At 41.3% G+C, this 23,617-nt stretch overlaps 2 protein-coding genes and 1 long non-coding RNA gene across 5 annotated transcripts; 2 read left to right on the top strand and 1 right to left on the bottom strand.

Annotated features, from left to right (window-relative positions):
- Positions 1 to 9,611: 9,611 nt before the first annotated feature.
- LOC120670829 lies at positions 9,612 to 15,046 on the top strand. 3 transcript variants are annotated; one of them, XR_005673395.1, is made up of 13 exons: positions 9,612 to 9,732; positions 10,996 to 11,137; positions 11,656 to 11,730; positions 11,801 to 11,863; positions 11,980 to 12,042; positions 12,127 to 12,777; positions 12,998 to 13,179; positions 13,247 to 13,353; positions 13,466 to 13,820; positions 13,917 to 14,009; positions 14,090 to 14,221; positions 14,557 to 14,735; positions 14,816 to 15,046. It is a non-coding gene; the product is annotated as an uncharacterized LOC120670829 (long non-coding RNA). The 3 variants fall into 3 exon arrangements; XR_005673393.1 differs by lacking the exon at positions 11,801 to 11,863; XR_005673394.1 differs by lacking the exons at positions 11,801 to 11,863; positions 13,247 to 13,353.
- LOC120670828 (protein FAR1-RELATED SEQUENCE 6-like) lies at positions 14,949 to 16,856 on the bottom strand. The gene is made up of 2 exons (XM_039950996.1): positions 15,303 to 16,856; positions 14,949 to 15,220 (listed from the first exon to the last, which is right to left on the bottom strand). Exon 1 carries the CDS (start codon positions 16,612 to 16,614, stop codon positions 15,664 to 15,666), a length of 951 nt encoding a protein of 316 aa, XP_039806930.1. The 5' UTR covers positions 16,615 to 16,856; the 3' UTR covers positions 14,949 to 15,220; positions 15,303 to 15,663.
- Positions 16,857 to 21,049: 4,193 nt separating this feature from the next.
- Positions 21,050 to 22,677, top strand: LOC120669114. Its single transcript, XM_039948923.1, has 2 exons — positions 21,050 to 21,587; positions 22,643 to 22,677. Exons 1-2 carry the CDS (start codon positions 21,050 to 21,052, stop codon positions 22,675 to 22,677), a joined length of 573 nt encoding a protein of 190 aa, XP_039804857.1.
- The last annotated feature ends 940 nt before the right edge of the window (positions 22,678 to 23,617 follow it).

Genomic DNA, 23,617 nt, shown 5'->3' on the forward strand with positions numbered 1-23,617 from the left:
TCTTTCTAGCTGGATTTCTCCCAACAGGTTTGGACCGCCATCTTTGATAGAGTTGGCCTGCAGCTCCAAGCTCCATCACATGACTCAGATGTGTTCCTAGATTGGTGGCAGTGGGCTGTGCGCACGGCACTGAAGATGGACATGAAGGGGCTTAACTTCCTGGTGATCTTTCTGGCCTGGTTGATCTGGGAACTCCAAAATCATTACATCTTTCATGGCTACCAACTGAGGACCCAGCTACGTGTTACTTCACCATGATAGAATAGTTTTTTTTCTTCCTATTTCCCCCTTTCTTGTTGTTTTTTGCTCTATAAATATTGCACTGTTTTCATTAATCAGTAGGAGGCAAGCCCCTCACTTCATCCAAAAGAAAGAGTAAAGATTCCCTAGAATGTGTTGAAGATGTAGGCACGCCCAGCACTAGTATCACTTCAATTTTTCACAAAGAATAGCAATCCAACTCTATCATCCAAGCTGATCATTTTCAATACATTAAATCTTTCATACAGAAACTAGAAAGTGCCTTGTATCAAAAAATTTGACTTTCAGAACCTGCACAACTAAAATTTTGGGGTCGTCCATTTTTCACATTTGACATTTTTTGTCATCACTACCAAATTCAATTCTGATGTCAAAAATAAACAAGAACAAACTGGATATCCGAATGTGTATGATATCCCCTGAATTGTTCAAAAAGAAAGAAAGAATGTCTATGAAATACTTGGAAATAGTCAGATAGCTGAACTATGAGCAATGCAACAAATATAGACAACAATTGATAGACAAATAAAAACAATCGGTGCATGAAGGGGAGCATAGTGTGACAGTATCTAAGCTAGTTTCCACATGGAAAAGTGCAATATGACCAACCCAGCAAATAGATGCGAGAGTTTAGCATAGGACATGCCAAAAGATAACATTAACACAAGTAAAGTATAGCTATCAGTTTCGAAAGAGCTGAATATTTATTACATACGAATCTCACATAAACGGAAATCATTCATATTGAAAACTAGCATCACATAAATGAATATCACAACTTATGTGCCCGGCATTGACCGTCACAAGCGACTCATGGAAGGTGCGACGCATCGTGTAAACTTTCTTCTCCTACTTAATATAAAGATGTGTAATCCTCCTGCAAATTTGAGCAAAAAAAAACATAAACCGAAATGGACTACCACCTTATGTTATTTTTACTACATGGTCCACATCATGTAGCAAGACTCTTAGCCAACTAAACCCAAACATAGCTACCAGCATTATTCATTATTTATGTCCTAACTTTCCTCTCTTGACATTCCTTCTGATTCTTCATGGAAGAACACGAATAGATGACATTGGGTCTAATAAAGACATGATTGTGTAAGAATTGAATCCAGCATCCATGATCACCTTTTTCCATTCGCACTCCTCTTGCTCAAACCCGCAGCCACGCATCATATACATGTCTAGTGATACCTGCTGGGCCTCTTTGGTAGTCTTGTCTAGTGTACCATGTCCAAGCACCATGTTTATGATTGTCTCTTTACCACCGGCATCTCTTGCTGGAATCGTCTCTTTACACCATGGAAGAATCTTGACACAGGAGTCGTCATCCCAAGAATTCAGAATAGCCTAAGATATAGAGAGAGACCGGGGTGGATCCAGCTCACGTACAGCCATGCGAGGGCTGAAGTCTTCTTCTTCCTCCTCTTGTCTCACCTCCTTTCTCTTCTTTTTCTTTTTCTCCCTTCACTTTCTCCTCCTTCAGCTTCCCTTTTTCTAATTGAGGTGGCACCCAGTAGGGGGGATCGAGCCCCCTTAGATCTGCCACTAGAGAGAGAGAGGTCATGAATATCAAAATGCCATGGGGGAGCATTGCTTCTTTTTTCCCCGAAAGAAGCATGATAATGTGTATTGAAAGTGGATAGCAATAGTAGTGTATCAGATTACTACCTTAAGCAAACACCATTAGCACGTGGAATGAAGTTGAATATATCGCCAATAATGAACTGCAGGTTGCCACGATCAGGTGCCTTGTTGATCACCTGTTCAAGATCCAGCACCATGCACTTGACGTGCGGAATGCCCTGGTGATGGTCGCCACAGCCATGCCATGGCCCCCACCTACATCGTAACATCGATCAGCGAGCTCAGCCTGTGGAAGATCTCACCGGCCTCCTTCAGAATGATATCCATGTTGAAGTTGTTGTCTGCACTACCTCGGGTGTTCGTAGGCATACTTTTTTTCAAGTGGATGTTACATTTGGAGATAATAAGAAAGCTGAGTAGCTATGCATTTCTGAACTACATAAAGTTAAAGACCACCCGAATTTTACTAGAACTTGGCTATGAAGGTAGTACTGTACAGACAGACAGAGCTTGTAATTTGCCATGCAAACAAAGTGTGATCACCCTGATTCCCTTAGCTTAAGGCATGCACCTTTATGTTGCATAAAGGACTAGTTTGTTGAAATTGAGCCCAAATAATTTTCTCTATGTGGAGGAAAATCATGCACTACAGTGTAGGGTCGAGATGGCGGACTAGGGGGTGAATATTCCTTTCTAAAACTAATTGCGCCGGCTAACCGAAATTTATGCGAAATTGAAACTATTCACTTAGCCAAGACTTCACCCCTCTAACTATAACTCTAAGTCACCTCCAAAAGATCCTACACAAAGCAAAAAGAGTGCCGAGCTAGCTAGAGTTCATCTAACCAATTCTAATGCAAGGTCACTCAAATCTAAGCACTAGTACTTCACACACCGGAGGGAGCTCCTACACAATTCTAATGAGCAAAAGCACAAAACCAACTTAAGCTCACTAGATGCACAATGGACAAGGCTACTCAATCCAAATCCAAAGGCTGAAACTTACTTAGCTACACAAACTAAGCACGACAACTAATTATGCTACACAAACTAATAATCACTAGAGCTACTACACAAGCATTATATATATATATGTAAATACAAGACTTGTGATTTGGAGAATGCAAACCACCGAGAAGAGTAGACAAAGTTGACACGGTGATTTTTATCCCGAGGTTCACTTGGTTGCCACCAAGCTAATCCCCGTTGAGACAAGCTCCAAGGTTGCCGTTGATCCTCTTACTAGTGGTGACTCTAAAGTCACACTCTCCCACGTGGAGTGCTTACACCGAGCTCTAGCACATGATCTGACTGGACCACTTGTTGCTCTTCGCGTCACGCTCAACTAGAGTTGCTCTTCGTGGCTCCCATGGCGTGAGCACAATACCCCTCACAATCACTTCTCCGGAGCACCGCACAATCTTCTTGCGGGCTTCACAACGGTGACGCACCACCTAACCGTCTAGGAGGTGGCAACCTCCAAGAGTAACAAGCACTACCGGCTTGCAACTCGATCACATAGTGCCAATCTCTTGCAAACTCTCAATGCAACGCACTAGATTCGCTCTCTCACTTTGTGAATATGATCTAGCTCTCAAGCACTCTCACACAAGGACACAAGTCCCCAAGGTGCTCAACCTCTCAAATGGCCGGCCACCACCTCTATTTATAGTGGAAGGCCTCAAACTAGCCATTACACTCAAATCCCGTGAAAACAGAGTTTTTGTGGACAGTCCACCCCACAGGGCCCGAACGGTCCGCCATTTCAAACCCAACAGCTATATCCTCGATAAATGCTTCTCAGAGTTGACCGTTACAGCCCTGGCGGACGGTCTACCTCACAAATGGCAGACGGTCCACAGTTTATTTGGACACCCAATACAGAAACACCAAGTTTATGCGCCCGTTTCAGGTTTTAAGGGCGGACGGTCTGCCCCCAGGGGCCCGATGGTCCGCAGTTCACTTTTGCTCCTCACATAGAACCAAAATCGGTTCTGTATGATCCCAAACATGATACTGGTGGACCGTCCGCGGCCCTAGTGTGGACCGTCCTCAGCTCAACTTTCAACACAACCGGGACTCGGTAAAACGGCCATAACTTTTAGCTCCGATGTCCAAATTAGGTGATCTTAGACTCTATGGAAAGCTTATTCAGAGGACTACACAACCCAACAGAATAAATGATCCAAAACAAAATGGATCAACCCAGAATTCTATTCCAAGAGCCAACCTAGTGTTCGGAGAACACCGAAATGCCTTTCTTCCTTCTCCAAGTTGATCAACATCAACTCCAACACCTTCTCCTTTGCAAATGTGCCAACATCACCAAGTGTACACCACAATGTGCATGTCTGATATCATTTTCACAAACATTTTTCAAAGGATTTTCACTTGCTCTCACGGCGCCACTCAATCCTAACACATCGCAAAGTTAGATCACTCCAAGTGGCACTAGATGATTGATATGCAAACAAGTTTGCCCCTCTTGATAGTACGGTCATCTATCCTAAATCCGATCATGCACTTCTCTACACAACCTTTGACCAGTGAAATGAAATTCCCTACAAGTCATACCTTTGTCTTGCGCATTCCATTTCATATTCTCAAGCCACACAAGCACCAAACTCCATCAAGCCTTTTGATCATCATCATGGATCAACACTTGGTTTGATCTTTCTTGAATGATATGATCCATTTCATATCATCATGTGACCTTATTGGTTCATCGATCTCAACTTAACTTGCTCTTCACCGTTGCCTTGGTCCATCAGCGCCGGTCTTTGCTCAAGCTTCCCCGGCACATGCGGTTTTTCACTTCAAGGCCTCCAACTTACCCTTCACACTTGCAACCGGTTCATCAACGCAAAGTCTTTTCATCTTCTCCATCTAGCCACACGACTCCATGTCATGTCTCATATGCAATGAGTTCCTTCATCATTTCTCCTCAATGGCATATGTTGCTCATACTAGTGTCTTTGTGTGAACTAATCACCTGTGTATCTCAATATGAACACTTATTAGTCCAACTAAGTTGTCACTCAATTACCAAAACCAAACAAGGGCCTTTCAACTGGCCAAACTTCTGTCTAAACAGAGACATGCTCATATTTTTGCCTTTCATGATGTGCAGAACTTGAATGGGTATGTCATATCAGATGCAAGATTTGTCTAATTATGTTTTGGAGTAGTAAAGCACTCGCAATTTCTACAACTACGTGTATAGTAACAGGTTGAGTTCTTTTTAGTTCAGCATTTTAGAGGATTTTTTTGTCATTTTGCATAACTATTAGGGTACAAACATTTTTTTGTTGGATGGCATTAAGACAATCAGAGCCATTAGTTGAAATTTGGATGGCAGTCTATGATAGCTACTGTATCTGTAAAATAACACCTTTAGAGCAAAGGAGCCGTTTCCAAAATTTGGAGTATATTGAAACATGGAAACTATCTCCGCCTTTTACTTTATACCAACTACTTTTAAGAAAATAAAATAATCTCACAAGGAACTGATACAGTACGAGCATCTTGTGTTTCTTAGTTTCATGCATCAACACTTGGCACTATGAAATCTCCCTTTTCTTATACAATGCAGAGACATCATGGTCGTTGAACTGTACTTCTATGGGCTTCGGGCAACAAGCACCGCGTGTGTGACATGTTCATGAATCTAATTGCCATCGCCACCTTCATCATTGCCATAGTGCTACGACATTGATCTCAACATGACACCCATGCATATGTGATTATCTATAGTTAATATCTACTTCTACTCCGCAGTGGTGGAACTAAAGGGAGGGGGGCTAGGGGGGCTCAAGCCCCTGCCTCCAAGATCAATGGATAGCCTCTAAGCCCCCTCTTTATTTTTGGGAAGGAAGAATTGAGAAGAAGGGGGAGGAAGAAGAAGAAAATGAAGGATAGAAATAAGAAGAGAAGGAAGATGAGCCCGCTCTTCATACGTTGGCTGGATTCGGCCCTACTTCCAGCTAGCACTATGAAAGTGGACTTGAAATATGAAGCTCCAGGGCGCACTGATGTGCATGGGAGGAATGATGGCGGTAAGCCTGTTGAAAGGGGGGCGGCTGCATTTGTGGCCTACCAACCTACTCGGATACTCCCATGCTCATACACCAGCGAGCAACGCTGGCGCTCACCACGATGTGGTCATGCAGGTATTACCCCACAGTTCCTTTTAAGTAGAATTTTCTTGTATATTTTCACTAAATAAATAATGTTGTCTTGAGTTCTCACTTGCTATTGCAAATTGATGGGGGAAATTTAGGCAAAAGTCGTGAAGGTATTCCCCTCGAAGTATTGGATGATAATGCTAACCAGCCTCGTGGGAAGCCTACAAGGCTTTGTGATGGGCATCTGCATGAGCCATGGCATGGCAAAATGGAGAATTACGTAAGAACTTAAGCTCTTAACGGTCATCTACTCAGTAATAGTCGCAATGCCCATATTTAAAAAAACATGACGTGTGTAATTTGCTAAATATGTTATACAACATGCTGTGATCAGTTGGTTATAACCCTATCCTGATTAGGGTGTGTTCAACACGGGTCTCGCGTTCATTCTCCTCTCGTGGGTGATGAGCCGCTGATCATGACCATGATCATTGACTCGGTACTGATCGGTACCAACATCTACATGGGAATGTGACCAAGGATCGCACGTGTAGTGCAATACATAAGGCACCTAAGTAAATGTTAATGGTGATGAAGTTTTGCAATTTATTTCTTCAATGACGAATCTACAAGGGGGCTAGGGGGGCTCAAGCCCCCCCCCCTCATTTTTGGAAAGAAAGAATGAAGAAGAAGGGTGGAGGAAGAAGAAGAGAAGGGAGATATGTTGGGGAGCAGCAAGAATAGGGACTAAGTTCAGATAGAAGCTAGGGGAAGAAAAAGGCCAATGCCTTTTTGGTTTCTTGTTTGATGCCTTTTGCTTATGTTCTCTTCTCCTTTTGTATGCTGGACTTCGCTGCCTTCATCTCCCGGACCACTGGGATCACATGACAGTCGGTCCATGACATTCTAGTTTTAGCAGGTTGTAGTGCCTGCCTTCTCGCAGGTGCAAGGAATAAATTAGGCCAAAAGGTGATTGTGCACCTTTAATTCCTATTTCATAATGGCAGATCCACCACGACAATAGAGTGGGGAGGATGAGCGGCCACCCCAGGTAGCCGGCAGCCTAAGGTCCAGTTTGGTATTTTGGGCTGGGCTTCCTCACCCATAGTATGTATGCGCCTTAGGATGGGACCCCTAAAATTCTTCTTTAGCTCTCTCTAACTGAGTTTAAAATTTAAAAAGACAAGAACAGGGCACAGCCAGCAGGATAGTCGCCGATGCAGGCAACCGTCAGCCGGGAACAGATTCAGAGGCCAGATCTAGGCCATGTCGGTGTGATTCATCATTCCTGAGCAAAAGTCGGTTGGGTCTAGACAAACCAATACATGGTGATCTAGATAATGTCTTGTCTCTTTTGTAAAAAGTCTTCAGAAACTCTTGTCTTTTGTAGTAGTTGGGTCAAAGTAGCACTCTTTTGTAGGACAAATTTTAAACTCTAGATGTGTAATTATTTTGGGACAGAGGGAGTACTTGGTCTGTTCGCCAGCCTCCCGCTGCCGCTGCCGCCGCCGATCGGTCCACGTGGGATTATGTGCCATCTGGTTCTGGCACGAGCGTGCGCCCTCGGCCGCTGCACACCGATACTCGTGCCTTCTGTCTTTGTGCAACTGCTACCCTACAACTACAATACACAGCCTGCCGGCCGCTGCTTCCAGCGGCCACTACCGCCAACGGGCTGCCGGCGGCCGGTCTGTACTCTGGGACAAGGATGGATTTGGATGGCTGAACATCCGAATTATCCGTATTCGTATCCGCTTAAAACGTCAATATGGATATCCGTATTCGTATTCGATTTTAATATGGATGTTAAATGGATGCATCCAAATCCGACTTTGAGAACTTTTCTCTATCCGATTTCATATTCGTATTCGAGGAATATCCGATCACATCTGTATTCGTCCGCATCCGCAAAGAAAAAGTGACTAGTGAGACAATCTTAAATTTATCTTTATACCTAATTACTTAATGATGTATACTATTTAAATTATTTAGAAAGCTAGGTAACTAATAATATATTTATTAAAATTAGTAATAATATAAAAAATTAACTTCAACTATTTAATATATTTATTTTATGATTAAAATTATTTTATACGAGTCAACTTAATTATTTATTGATAAATCTTTTTATATATCTTAATTATTAAGTATTTATTTATTTATTTATTTTATATTTAAAATTAGTATTATATATTTAATATAAAAGCTATACATAGATAATTAAATTCTTTTTTTATTAGCTATCTTCTAATCATTTACTCTCTACTTGTGTAATAATTTTGATCTACTACAAAATTATTGATACTCATGATAGCTCTATTTTTCATATCGAAAAGGTATCCGGATCTGAATCCAGATTCAAACTATCCGTTTTGTATTCGTATCCGATGAGATCCACATTCCCGTTCGTATCCGGATTAAAATATGGTAAAAAATGACATTCAGATTCGATTTCATCCCTATCCATCCGATGCGAATCCATCGCGCATGTGCCGATGTCCGGGCCTTCTGTTGCCGGCTTCCCGCGACAGCTAGTTTGAGTTGCGATTCCTTTTTTTTAGAATTGCTATTTGTCTGTCAACAGATTCGTTTCACAAAATCTGTCGAATTTCTGTGCATTGGATTATGCTTTAGGATTCGTGCTGTGTATTTTGTCGTTGTCATCAATTACGCGAATCAGCAACCTGTTAACCTTCCGAACTTTTTGAATTCCGCGCTGTGCAGGCCGTGTTTAGTTCTGTTGCAAAAAAATTTCACTAATTTGAAATACTAAATGAAGTTTATTTATAATTTTTTTACACAGATGGGTTATAAATCGCGAGACGAATCTAATGATGCTAATTAATCCATGATTAATCAATAATTAGCGGATGGTTACTGTAGCACCACTATTACAAATTATGGATTAAGTGTGCTTATTAGATTCGTCTCGTGATTTACAGTCCATCCATGCAAAAGGTTTTATAAATAGATTTCATTTAGTACTCCATATATGTGTCGAAACATTTGATGTGATTTTTTTTCGTGTTTACGGGGTCGGATCTGTTTAGCCTCACTGGTTGGGCGTGCCCCCCCTCCCCATACGCACTCTCTCTCTCTCATTTATCTCCGCCTACCCCAATTCCACTCATTTCCTCTTCTGTCTCTTGCTTTTCTCTCTGCGGGTCGAGGTGCCCAGGAGGCGAGGCCATTAGGCTAGCTCCAACGGTTCACGCTAAAGCGCCCCCCACCCTACGTAGGGGGGCTTTGGGGGGAGCGAGCGGTCCAATGGCTCCCCCCACAGCTCCCCCTATATACGGGGGGAGTTGAAACTCCCTATATATATAGAGTGAGTTTCAACTCCCCCTATATCTCTAATCACACCGTTTCTTCATGATATTAATTTTGTTTGAACCCCGTAACATGATGATAATGCGTATTATGACAGTACAAATATTGTTTGATTTTTTTTAAATTCAAAAATGATAAATAAATAGTTAGTTAATGAGTGATAGTATATAGAGGGAATAGATATGGGGGGAATGGTTGGAGAGAAGGAGTTATAGGGGGAGGAATCTTTTGGAGGGATGTAGTAAAATATAGTAAATAGTATGTTTGGGGGGAGTTGGATGGGGGGAATGGTTGGAGAAAGCCTTATGGGGGTTGTGCTATGATATTTTCTCTCTGATTTCTCCTACCACGAATCTTCATTTCTGCTCTTCCTGATTCGGCAGTTGTGTTCGTGGTTAGTGCTTGATTCCGTGATTTAATCTAGGTAAGTCTGATTTGAGATTTTTGTTCATGTTTCCTTGGGTTCTGAATCTATTTGTGTTGTTCGATTGTGTGGTAGGGTTTGCAGTCTGCTAAACTGTATTAATTGGGTTAGCGATTGGTTTGTTTTTCTTTCCTTGGATTTGTACTTTGAGCAAGTTCAGGTCGATATTGTTTCATGGTACAAGAATCTAGTGAATGTCGTCTCGATTCGATGCAGTTTTGGTGTTGGTATAGTGCGCACTATCATAAGGGGGTCTGCAATCCATGCTAGGTTACTTATGGAGCAATCTGCTCGATTCAAGGCCTATTCGTTTCAGCTTTTTTGCTATTAGATGGGGGTAGTATTTGCCCTTGCAAAAAACGTGATTCGGCGATTCATTTCGCGCTCATCCCTAAACGGCGTCGTCATTTCTGTGTGCTTGAGTTCTCCCTCAGGCACCATATGTTCAATCCTCCATTTCCCTATCCTTTTTCCCCCTCGATCTGCATGTATTCTGTTTTGTTCTGTTGTTGAGTTGAGTTGAGTTATGGTGACAAGTTTTCTAAAGTTATATACTAGTGGCTGATTTTCTAAACTGGAGCACTGGTTGGTATAGTGTAATTTGTAAGTTTAATCTCCCTGAAATTGTTTGTGTTAAGGATGGTAGGTTTAGTTATCTCTTACTGTGTGCGATGTTTGCTATTGCTAGTACTTTAAACCTTTGTATGTTGCCATCCTATTTTAGTGCTGCTATGTCCTTTGATAAGTTTAAACCCTGCTCCGTGCCATTAAATCAGTGTGCCATGTTCATTGCCATTTGTACCATCCAAACAGTGATTCATCAAAATATAGCTATTATTCGGATGCCCAAAAATTGGCGAAGTCCTATAATTTATTATTGTCTGATGCATTAGAATTTTAGCTACTGTTTGTATGCACCAAAAATTGGCTAAGTTCCAGATTTTACTATGTTTTGGATGGGTCGTAATTCCGCTACTGTTTGAAATAGACTTAGGTTCTACTATTTTTTCGTAGATTCCAAATAATCTAAATTAGATGTGATTGTGCTCTTGGGCTATGATGGGCATGCTCTGAATGTTTTCTGCAGCATCTCGTATGATCTGAATGTTTCTACAGGTTCTTGTCTCTTGATACCGCTATCTCTTTGTTTGATGGTTATTACCTGTTCATAATTAAGATTTGTAATGAACTATTCACTTTAGATATGGTAACTCTGTACTTAAAAGTTAGTTACAGTACTTAAACATTTTGTGTTGTTTGCAGGCTATAGTGGTCACAATTCACCCTTTCTGATCCAACTGCCCTCGCTATCTGCAGCTCGTGTTTGCCATTCACCCTCCCCCTGCCCCATCTGCCCTTGCTATCTGTCGCTCGCACCCAGATAAATTTTTTTGAGTTCATCACTGTGAGCACCTCCCCCCCTCCCTCTATCTGCTGACCTGTCAATGTTTTTTGTCTTTGTGTGCTAATTTCTCATGCCAAAATTAGATATGTTTCTACTATGATAAGTTGAATCAGCAAGAGTTTTCTGCTCATGGTGCAACACTTTTATCTACAATCTTATCTAGAATGTGTTTCGAGAAATGCAAGATATCGCCAAGAAAGATGGAGTTACCTTCAAGCTGTTCCGAACCAAGTAGTTTTATTATTAGGTTCACCTAGTATGTAATAAGCTAGTTTTTTGCAGTATGTATTTTGTATTTATTATTTTTGGACATTGTCCTTTTATGTAATAATGAACACTTGGCTATTTGGTTCAAGTGTAAGATATTTGATTGTAATATATATTACTTTATTTCTTTTGCAATGGCTATTTATATTTTTATTTTCTCTGTAGACTTCTTAATTATTTCTACATTCGATCTATTTTATTAAATATATGTATCACTAACAAAATTTAGTTTCTTTTTGAAATTATTTTAGATGGCCTGCCAAGGTTCTTCATCCATAAAGAGTGACAAGTGTCCATTTCATGATTATTGTGATGATGAAGTTATTGTAAGTTCCTACATTTTATTCTATTAATATATTTCCATTATTAATTTTTTGATGTTACTATTATAATTAGGGTGACTGTAATATTGGCGATTGTGAGCTTGATGAAGCCCTCTTTGAGTTCTTTAAGAAAAAGGTATCTATTAATATAGTTTTGATTTTAGTGTTTACTGTTCTACTTTGTTACCCACATAATGCTAGTAGTTGTGTTACTTACATTGTCGGGCTCATATTGTTTTTGTTTTATTGTAGAAAATTCAGGAACTAAAGAGTAGCCTTAGTTTATCTGAGTTGAATGATATTAGGAAAGGGAAGGTATTTATTCCCCTTGTCAATTATAGCACTATTTTTTGTGTTTCCTCGTTTTGTTAGATATTTATTTTATAATGGCTATTGTAGGGTGATCTGGGTACTCATAAGCATGAAGTGAACCATGGTTTCAATCGTGTGTCTGCAAAGTATTTCAGCGAAGTCATCAATGCATTGAGTGTTAAGCAGAGAAAGGTCATATCTGACTACGGTTTTGGTAGCTTACTTATGTATGACAAATGTGTTGTTCCAGCAAGATTTATCAAGTGGCTAGCCTAACATGTGGATGTTTGCACATCCGAGATAACTGTCAATGGTAAATTCATACCTTTTAACAAGATGTCGGTCCACAAAGTGCTGGGGATCCCTATTGGTGGTGATTCATTGAGTGTTGATCGTGAAGTTGGCAAGACATTTATTTTATCAAGGTTCAATCTGTCCACTCTACCGCCTATCAGATTTTTTGGTGACAAGATAAAGAACAAGCAACTCTTGGCTGATGATGATATGTTTATTTGTTTCATGATCGTTGCTTTATCATTCTTCCTTTGTCCCAATTCTAACACTTATCCAAGCACAAAATATATGATAGCATTCAAAGATTTGAGCTGTGTTGGAAATATTGACTGGTCCTTGTACATTTATGAATGGTTGATTGATGCTGTTCGTAAATTGTGCATGGGTGTTGGGAAGTCTTTCAGACCTATCCATACTCTTGATGGCTGCTCATATGTGCTTGCTGTAAGTCTGATTTTACTAAATTTACAACTTACTATTATTATTTACTTCATTGTCAAGTATTCATATCTTAAATTTTATATCATGTCTAAAATTTTTGTATGCTTTTGTTGTTTTAGATCTGTTTTATTGTTCTGCCAACTTGCATCTTTAGTCTAAGCTCTAATCATCCAAATTTTATTTTTGTTTTAATTTTTTCATACCTAATTTAATATTATTGTAGGTACTATATTTGGATTGTCTCAATTTTGGAATTTTTGATGTTCCTCGAGTGACTCCAAGAATCTCAGTATGAAAAGGGTCTATGATCAAGTATTATTCTGATTTAGTCATTTAGATGAGTTGAATGTCAATCAATATGGTAAAAGGTGTTTTCGAGATAATATTGACACCCTATATTGTGAGGTATTTGACTTTTTTGTTTTTAATTTCTACTCTTTATATTTGTTCTGAATGAATTTTCTTTCTATAGATATTTGATGGGGATGATAATACTTCTGACACATGGAATATACCCCATCAGCTTCTGGTTTTAAATCAAAACTTCAGTGCTTATTTGAAAGTATGTTGAATATACAGGTATACAACCTTTTTGAAGATACTTTTCTTCAAGTTTGTATTTGATATTTAACATCAACAGTACCACATGTGATTATAATTAATGCTACAACTTTATATTTTTATTTTGTAGTTAATTAATGGAATTTGTGGCATATATGATGTTGATTGCACTAAGATCCCAAGAAGACAGCAAAAACATTCGGAGAAATTAATATTTCGGTTGCTGAAATTATTTGATGAGTTTAATTCAAATCCAACTATTTTTGTGGTGAAGTTATTGGTGAAGATATTGGCCATGCAAATTATTTGATGAGCATATATTTGCTGAAGATATTGGTGGTTGCAACTTGAAGTTCTCTCTTGGTGACTCCATGGCTCCTCATCACAAAGTATGCACTTTTGTGGTGAACTGTATTTGCCGAAAATTCTTTCTGGATGAATGACCAACTGTTTCTTTGAAGTATTATTTCTTTTCATGTGTCTATGTAAGTATTATGCTATATTTTGTTTGAAATTCTCAAATTGATGTATAGTGTATGAAATAGTTTTTAAAAAAAAACTATTTGTTTTGGTGGTTGCAGGTTGTTTTCATGAGTGATTCTGATGACTATTCATATGTAGAAAGGTGCTTTAACGGAGCTGCTTTTGTATTACCTTTGCCTTTGTGTGAAATGGTACTTATCAATTCTTTTTTATTCTTTTGTTAGCATATCAATGAAATTCTTATTTTACTCCAACTATTTTCTTGTTGTAGTTGTTTTTCCCAGTGTTATATGGTGAGCATTGGTTCTTTTTTGTTGTTGATTTGAAGAGGAAGCTGTTTCTTTTTCTGGATTCTTATTTCTCCAAGGATGAACAATATTCAATTTATACAAGAAGGAAGCTTGTAAGTTCATGCCCTCTTCCTGTAGTTTATTTGACTTGTTAAGTTGATGATGTTGTATTGGTAATTTGTGTTATATTTTGTATAAATATCTAGGTTTCAACGTGCATGGGACATGTTTGTGGGTTCTAATGCTGAATTTCATCGCTTCAAGATTGCGTACCCTCATGTTCCAAAACAAGAAAATACGTATGTTTTTTTGTTCCCTATTCATTTATTGTCTACATCAACACATACTATTGTAGTCCTGAAAAGACACTTCAAAATTCATGCTAGAAAAAATTTTCAAGTTTTTTTTGGCTTAAACTGTTCCTCCCTTGTATCTGAATTTTTTTTAGATGTGATTGTTGTGTGTTTCTTATCAAATTTATGGAGCTATGGCATCCTGGAGCTAATCTACGTGAAAACTTTTCATCAGAAGATATACCAAATATTCGAATTCAGATTGTTAATGATCTTCTAACTAGTGTCCATATCAAAGCAAATACAGATGTTGTTACAAAATTTGCATAGCCAGGTAATACTTGTGAATTTGGTAGTTAAATTATATCATTATATGTTTTTATTGCCTTTGTTTATTTTGTTTTATTTTTGTAGGGTGATCTTTCACACATCAAGAAGTACAATCAAAGCAACCTTCCAGTTTGCAGGAGTTATTTTCTCATTTTTCGTAAAGCAAAACATGAATTTAGCTACTAGTTTTGTTAGTGTCATCATGACACATGCGACGAACCAAAAAACATCATGTACTTTGTTCTAGTGGCTCACTCTGTCACGATTACATATACTTAGATATATAAATATATAGCAACTATCTCTGTGCTTTTATATCCTTTGAACAAGCTTAACCATGAGTTGTGCTCCTCTACTAAAAAAATCAAAATATTATTTGTCCATTTGCTGAACAAAATTGCTTCTCCGTAACTTCAACATCATTTGAGTTCTTCAACTATATCTTGCGTATTTTGCAGTTGTTTTTTGTTGATTGCATCCTTAACTTACCTGCATTTATGGAAAGTCATTAGTTTTCAAAAATATTTCAGGAAACACGTTGTATGAAATTATAATGTTCATGTTCTTTCACCTTCTGTTGTATCTTGTTGTGTTCCTGTCATTTTGAACTCAACTGTACATGTTGTTGTGTTGTGTCCTGGCCTATCGCATTTCTTGCAAGCATATTTTTGCTTTTGTTTCTTCCTCATTTCCTCAGCTTTTGGCATTGTTCTCTTGTTTGATTTTAATTTTGATGGTCTTCCTTTTGTCACAGCCATATCTGGGTCTTGGAGTTGTATCGAAGGTTCTGTAATGTTTCCATTACCTGCAGCTATTTCAACATTTGGGAATACTGGATCTATGTTTTTCATCTTGTATTTGTCCATCTCTTTCAGTTCTTTTGTTAGTCTCTCAATCTCTTTTCTGAGGTATTTGTATTTATCCTCTGTTTTTTATCCTTCTGAATTCATTTCTGCTGCCATAAGTGAGAGGTTGTTGAACCTAAGTGCAGTTGCTTCTACCCGTAAGCGAATATTTATTTTTGATATCATCTTTTTCTCCTTCTTTCTCCATCTGTCAATGATATACTTGTCTGGTATTTTTCTTATATCATTCTTCATCATGACTTTCAGGATGTGACAACATAGCATGCCATCTTTTTGGAACTTTCCACAAATACAAGATAAGTCCTCATTTTGTAAATCTGTAATGACTATGTATCTTCTGCTTCTAAACTCTTGTACTAATTGATCCTCAGCCATATATACCTCATACATTTTGTCCTTTTCAATTTCAGTTGCTTGTAATTTAGTTGCACGTCTAAGCTGCCACTGAAACTTCTTGAATATTTTCAAGTTATAAGCTTCCTGGGCTTGACGTTCGATATAGTAGTTTGACCATAACTTTGATTTTCTCTTTGTCTTTGTGGGTATATTGCACTCGTTTAGCATTTTTATCATCTTCTTTTCCTGTTCTGTCATGTTCTTATGTGCTCTAAAAATTTTTGCTCCTGGGCTTAATGCATGATTGTGGTCAAGGATAAGCTTTGTAATTCTCCACACACCTTTTCTTTCAGAGATTACCATGCAACATTTGCAATTTGTTTTTACTAGCACATTAGTCTCACTTTCTGCTGTTATCTCTTCCTCTTGTGTATCCCCCTCCTTTGATGTATCTTGCACTCCTCGTCTGTTGCATTTGTAAGTGATTCGTATGACCTCATTGTTTCTCTTTTTGCTCTGAGTGCATGCATGATGAGCTATAATTGCTGCAAAACCAGCTAAGTAAGCATAGTTGTTGAAGTATTTTTGAGCTTCATTTGCTGAGCTGAATTCCATTCCTTCTCGTGGGATATATTGATCATCTATCTCTGAAATTGTTGTGGCTTGAAGAAATTCGTTCATTTTCTAAGAAGTTGTCAACATCTTCTTCTTGCAAAAGATCTTGTACCCCTTCTGTTACTGCTGTAATCAGATTTTCTACATCTCTCCTAATTCCATTTCCTTCCTGTTCTATTTCATTTGTTTCATGATTCTGCAGTAGGGTAATCTCTTGTTCCTATTGAAAATATTTTTTTAGCATGCATTCATCAATAGTAACTAGCATATATATCTAATAATAGAAATGTACCTGACTTTCATGAATTTTTCTGAACAAATCTAGATCCCAGGGATCCTCAAATTCATTTTCAGTATTGCAACAGCCCACGGGCTAGAGTGGGCCGGGCCAAATTCGCGAGTACTGTAGCGACGCGATTTGGTCAGTTGAAGGTAGTTGAATAACTCCGGTTACAACCTTTTGCGCGAAGCGAGGACGAAAGCGCAAGAGAGTTATTTAGCAGGTGTGATTTACTCAACGTGCAGAGTAGATCTTAGCCGTTATTCCGGGTCGGGTCATTACAAGTATGATCAGAAATATCATCCTGCATAAACAAAAGGATAAATAGCCCATGAATTGTCAATATTCAACTATGATTCTGCTAAAAAGATATAGTACTAATATTTGCCTCATTGTTGTATGTTAGATTGGCTCCCCCTTCATCTGTTTTTCTTTTCATGTTGTTGTACATAATTTCTTCTGTCATTTCTGAACTGTTTGTGTAATATGGTTCTTCTATGATTCTGCTTGTTGTTATGACCAATTCACCATCGAGACGAGATGTCCAATCCACCGTAGAGATATCAAATCGCAATGAAAAAGTGAAAATGACTGCTGCGACGAGTTGGACAAGTGAAACAAGGAAACAGGAAAAACACAGTGTGGCCGGATAATCCGGCACCCACATGGTCGGACTATTCGACCAAAGCAGTCGGATGATCCGACGCTAGAAAAGAAGGATCGGACTAATGCTCGGAGCATTCACCAAAGAGCCTGTTTCTCGAGTTGGAAAATTTACTTCAGGATCGGATGATCCGACGCGTGGTATTTGGAGCGTCGGAGTAATGGTCGGATGAATGATCAGAGACGTTGTCTTGGAATTCAAATCAAGCTTTCAGCACCGGATGATCCGACGTGGTCTTCAAATAGCGTCGGACTAATGCGTCAGACAAATGACGTCATCAATTGGTTTGAAACTCAACGGCTACCGTGAAGATGACAGTGGGGTCGGATGATCCGACGCCCTTCTCAGAGCACCGTCGGATTATCCGACACCTACGCAGAAAAAGCGGTAACAGCTCAAAACGGCTAGTTTGACTTGATGGGCTATAAATATACCATTCCCCGGTCATTTGAAGTTTGCTAGAGTTCAAAGAGACACTAGACACATTGAAGAACATCTCCAAGCCAACCAAAGAGCAAATTGATCACATCCTTAGATTTAGCACTAGTTTAGCTCTTGAGTGAGTGAGAGAGCAAGGATTGTGCCTTGTGCCTTGGTTCTAGGAGAGAACCACATCTTGTACTCGGTGTGCCGACCCCTTGGAGTCTTGGTGGCTCGCCGGCAATGTCATCGACCCTCCGGTTTGGTGTGGAGCGGCGACAACATCTCTGTGCGGGAGACGTGGAGACCCCCACCCTTCTTAGTGAAGCTCCTTAGTGGAATCCGGGGTCAAGGTGACCGTGATTGTGTTCACGGAAGAGACTTGGTTGCCGAGAAGTAATACTCTTTGTGAGTGCCTCAACAACGTGGATGTAGGTGTGCCTTTGTGGCTAACCGAACCACGAGATAAATCCTTGTATCAAAGAGTTTGTTTTCTCTCATCCCTCTTTTAAGATTCCGCATTTACTTATTGCAATCTTGTGTGCCTTTACTTTCATAGAGTAGGATCTTGATAGGATTGGCTATAGATTCCATAATTCTTTTGGGATGAGGGTTTTCACACTAGAAGAACACTAGTTGCACATCTAGATAGTATGTCTTAATTTAATTTATGTGCAAATAGTTGGAGGTTGAGGTTAATGTTTTTAGTTTGCCTAATTCACCCCCTCTTAGACTACGAGCATCCGATTCCTTTCAATGATGTGGAGCCCCGCGTTAACCTGTGATTAACGACTGGAAGAGTCCTATCAGATTTAACAGTTTGCTGATCGTTGGAGTCGAACGCTGCATTTTTTTAGTTTTAACTTTGACCTGGGTTGAAACTAAAGGTTAAAATCATCTTACCTAAGATGATCGCGAGGCATGCATGCGACCGAAGAATCACAGAAGCGACAGCACCCCATTTGGTAAAGAATCCACTGTAACAATAATCTGGTAAAAAGTACGTCTCTCAATCTCACCCTACTAGCTGCTTTCCTTGTGTCGCTGACACGTACGAGGTCACCATCTTAACAACCCTAACTAACATAAGCACCCATGTTTCTTGTGATCGCCATCACAGCTTTCTTTTGATCTCTCCCTCATCAGGCAGGTTCATTAGCTTTACAAAGATCCTCTCCCTCTCTTAACCCAGCTGCTACCTGCATTATTGCAAACTCCATCAGCATCCTCTCTTGCTTTTTTATCTCGAGTGGTGCATGCATGGCTGCTGGGTGCTGCTAGCTCGAATTGACCTCTCTGCTTCGAGTCTTTCCTCAAAATCTCACGTCGATCGCCCCTTCCCCTCAGGATCTTTCCGTCACGTAGTTTTCAGCCACCTGCGCCCGGCCGCATCGACTAACGCCGAGAGGAAGATGACGAGGATTTTTCTTCCGGTGGCCATGGCGGGAAGGGATCGGACAACAGCGAAAGGGGGCTCGTGCATGCCGTGTGTGCGAAGCGAGTGCTCGTCCGGCATGCTGGCCTGGGCCTCAGGCGACGTAACGCGACGTCGCCTGGGTCGTGGCCTTGCTGGTTTGGGCCTCTGTCTTCTCTGCTCTGATGATTGGCTATATGTAATACAGGCCCATACAGTGTTCTTGTGACCACAGTCAAGTCGGGGAAAACCGGAAAACCTACCACGATGCCATGTGGTAATGCTGTACATTTACCATCCGTAGCGCACGGTCACTGATCACGCTAGGTGACTTGACCACTGATCAAACACGGCGGTGACGATCCATAAACAAAATTTTCACGAACCCGGTGAAAAATAATCAAATGCCCCAAGCTAGCCAAACCTCTTTTTGTTTCGGTCTCTCTTGGTCCGTCCTGTTCACTGCAGGGCAGGCATGTGCTCCTGAGTCCTGGTTACTCAATGGCCAGTGATGGCAGTGTACGACGACTGTTCGATCAAATAAACGACTTGATTCCGCAAAACTAAGGTCATGTTTAGTTCTCAAAAAATTTTCTACGCTATCTATCACATTGAATCTTCAAACACATGTATAGAATATTAAATGTAGTTGAAAAATAACTAATTACACATTTTAACTGTTTCATACGACATGAATCTTTTAAACCTAATTAGTCTATAATTAAACATTAATTATCAAATAACAACGAAATGTGATACTGTATCAAAACTCAAACCTTTTCGCAAACTAAACAACAGCCTAATTGCGGTCTGGAAATCTCACACATGGCTTCGGCCCTGTCAAGTCGTTTTCAGACGAACAGAATTAATAAACTGCGCTCTTCTTTTTCCGTGTTGTTTTCGTCCTTAAATAGCGAAGGCTACGCAGGTCCACTAACTAGAAAGCTTGGAAATATCTAGAGGAAGATCAGACTTAGGCATCTTGGTTTAATGCGGTTGATTACGTGTGCAAATTAAGACATTGTCCCGTGCTTCAGCAACACCCACATAGAAACACACATGGGAACATGCTGATCTTTTTTTTAAAATAAAAAAGCGTGACAGGCTATATAGAAGAGTAAATTTACAAAACAATGTTCTTATATTCTTGGGTTATCAGTTTATCCAAAAACAATTATCAATTAGCTTATCCCTAGGCTAGAAAAAAATCGTGCAAAGTTTAGTACTATCCAACACTACTAGAAAACAGACAAAAATCCAGGCCAAAAGTACCACTTGTTGTTTGAACCGGTACTAATGTAAGGCATCAGCACCGGCTGCAACACTAGCCGGTACTATTGGCCTGCGCCGAGCGCTGGCAAGGCGCGTCACGGCACAAACCGGTGCCAATGCGCTGATAAAGGCACCGGGTAATGCCATGAGCCGGTACCAAATGGTCAATGCATCAATGGCACCGGGTGGAGGCATGACCCGATGCTATTGGTGCAGACATTGGCACCGGGTCACGCCATAACCCGATGCCAGTGCATACCTTGGATATAGGCATCGGTCGGTGACAATTGAAAACACGTCTTTTGGCACCGGTTAAAAGAATCGCCCAGCACCAAAACATGGCCGCCCACTCACCTTCCTTGATATTTTAAAGTCCCTGGCATATCTCCCATCTCTCATTCCTCATCTCTCCCATCTCTCATTCTCTCATCTCATCTCTCCAATCTCTGGAATGCGTGGGAGCTGGCCGGAGAGGTGCGCGCGGGCGTCACGCATAAGCCCCGCGCCGACGCGGGCGGCGGCGCCGGCGCGTCCTCCGGCTCGTGCTACAGGGCCGCCGCGCACCTCAGCCACACGGCGCAGTGGGAGAGCACGCGGCTCGAGGCAGAGGCGCGCCTGGCGCGCGGCCAAGCTACGCGCGCTCGCCTCGCCGCCCGCGCCGCCGCCGCCGGCCAGCGGACTCGAGTCGCCCACCTCGACGCTCAGCTTCTCCGAGAGCGCGTTGTTCGCCGGCGCGGCCCACGACCACGTGCACGGCGCGGCGCGCGCGCCCGCCGTCCTGACGCCGCACTCGTACGGGGAGGCGTTCGGGGAGCAGCACCGGTTCGGTGATTACGCCGCCACGCCAGGCTTCCTCGCCGGCGTCCTTCTTGACTGCGCTGTCGCCGGCACGGAACAGAGGTTCGCGGCCGCGTCGGCGAACGCTAGCGTCCTTGAGCAGCAGGAGGAGGAGGAGGCGCAGGTGCACGGTGCGCAGGCCGCCGCTGTGGGTGATTTTTCTTTTTTTCTTACTTTTTTGAAATAGAAATGCATTGGATTGTATCTATCTTATGAGATTGTATCTATCTTGTGAACAAACTCTGAATGTTTTGTGGGATCCATGTGTTTTTCGAATGAATCGTTGATTCTGCTAGTGGAGGATGGCAGGGGAACGGGAGAGAGTGCAAGGGAACGGGAACGAGAGAGGATGCGAGCGAACGGGCATAGCGGCCCAAAGGAGGTTTTAGGTACCGGGTCATTTACCCGATGACAAAAGCAGACACTTTTGGTACCACTTTGCGAGCACCGGTTGGAGAACCGGGACTCAAGCTCATTTTCAACCGGTACCTAAAGCTCTTTCTCTAGTAGTGCAAAAACAATTATAAGTTTAGTGCAAAGTTTATCCAAAAACAAACAATTATGGTTAAAGGCAAAGCAATGGCTCGCATCAGGTGGTGCTCATTCCACTATCTAGTTAGTACTACTCCCTCCGTTCCAAATTATAAGTCATTCCAAGAATCTTGGAGAGTCAAACCATCTTAACGTTTGACCAAAATTATAGAAAGAAACACAAAGATTTGTGATATCAAATAGGTATACTATGAAAATATAGCTAACAAAGAATCTAATGGTACTTAATTGGTATCATAAATATTATTATCTTTTTATATAAATTTGGTCAAACTTGAAAATTTTTGACTCTCCAAAATTCTTGGAATGACTTATAATTTATAATTTGGAATGGAGGGAGGAGTTGTTAGGGACGCTAATCATGCGCATCATCAACACTTAAGAAAGTTCAGTCGTAAATCAGCACGTGATGACGACCGAACCAAGAGTCTTCGCGACCAAAACCGCGCATATCACGAATTCAAAATTGAATCCCTGTTGCGATTCAGTTTAGAAGCTTCGTTCCCGCGTTCTAGTTGGAGACGCAAGCCAGCCGTCAGGCGACACGGCGACAACATCCTCCATCAGTTGCCCAAATACAAGCACGCAGCTTCAGATTAAGCTCGGCAGCTGGCTGAATGGGCTTCACCTGATCCCCGATTCTCTCCGCGTTTAGGCAGCAAGCGCGGGACAGCACGCCCTGATGATTAGACGACTCGGACAGAATCGGCAATCAGTAGCACTGATTGATCATTTAACAAAGCAGTAGCTAGCGCGAATATATGGCGCAGCTGCTAAAACCGGAACCAAATCGCGAGCCAACTCCAGATTAGATTCTAAGCGAATTAATGCTGCTGCTGCTGCTCCATCCACTGATTGCATTGCAATGGCAACCCAGCCAGGGAGCTGATATGCTTCTTCCCTGACCCTCCACTTACGACGACTCCACTGGCATCCGATGGTTGGTGGTGACTCGGTGTGATGGCGGCAACCCAACCGAACGGTTACCTTGGTGCTCACGCGACAGAAGTGTTGTTTACATTTCTTTTCCCTTTGAGCTAGGACAGAGCAGAAGTGTTTATGCATTGGTAGAGTACCGGAGGAGGAAGGCGTAGTTGCACTTGACTGAAAATACTAGTAGGAAGTAGGGAAGGAACTGACGTTCAGTCTCGCGCTGCTCTCTTGTCAGCATCTTGTTGCATTGACAGAGGACTGAGCAATGTCAGCCATCTCGTTTGGACTGGCCTGACAAGTCTGTAACGAACATGGCACCATTTATGCCATTTCGAGTGATTTTGGTGATCGAATGACAACACAACACTTGGACTAATATGATTGTTAAGATGATCATTCTCAGGCTTTTAGGTTCAAGTGATGACAAAGAGAAAGAGAAAATAGGCGTAGCAAGGCCCGAAGGGCAGCCCCTACGGGGGTTCCGCTACCCGGTTAGCGGACGGGGGTCGAGGGGGAGCCGCCCCTCGCGGGTCTCAGGGCAGCGCCCTGAAAGCTCTTCGGTCAGTAGCACCGGAAGAACCGACGCCATGGGCATCGGAGCATCCGATGGTAGTCGGAAGAACCGACGCCATGGTACTTTGGTGCAGAAGGGAGTCGAAGCCAAGTCAGCCTATAGGCACCGGTTGAACCGACGGGT

This window comes from Panicum virgatum, chromosome 4N (genome assembly GCF_016808335.1).
Source record: "Panicum virgatum strain AP13 chromosome 4N, P.virgatum_v5, whole genome shotgun sequence".
Classification (NCBI taxonomy): domain Eukaryota; kingdom Viridiplantae; phylum Streptophyta; class Magnoliopsida; order Poales; family Poaceae; genus Panicum; species Panicum virgatum.

Bases quoted from the DNA above. Each gene is read 5' to 3' on its own strand.
- LOC120670828 (XM_039950996.1), bottom strand. From the start codon at position 16,614: ATGAACGAATTTCTTCAAGCCACAACAATTTCAGAGATAGATGATCAA.
- LOC120669114 (XM_039948923.1), top strand. From the start codon at position 21,050: ATGCGTGGGAGCTGGCCGGAGAGGTGCGCGCGGGCGTCACGCATAAGC. The intron at 21,588-22,642 runs GTGATTTTTCTT...CTCCGCGTTTAG, and splicing joins TGCGCAGGCCGCCGCTGTGG to GCAGCAAGCGCGGGACAGCA.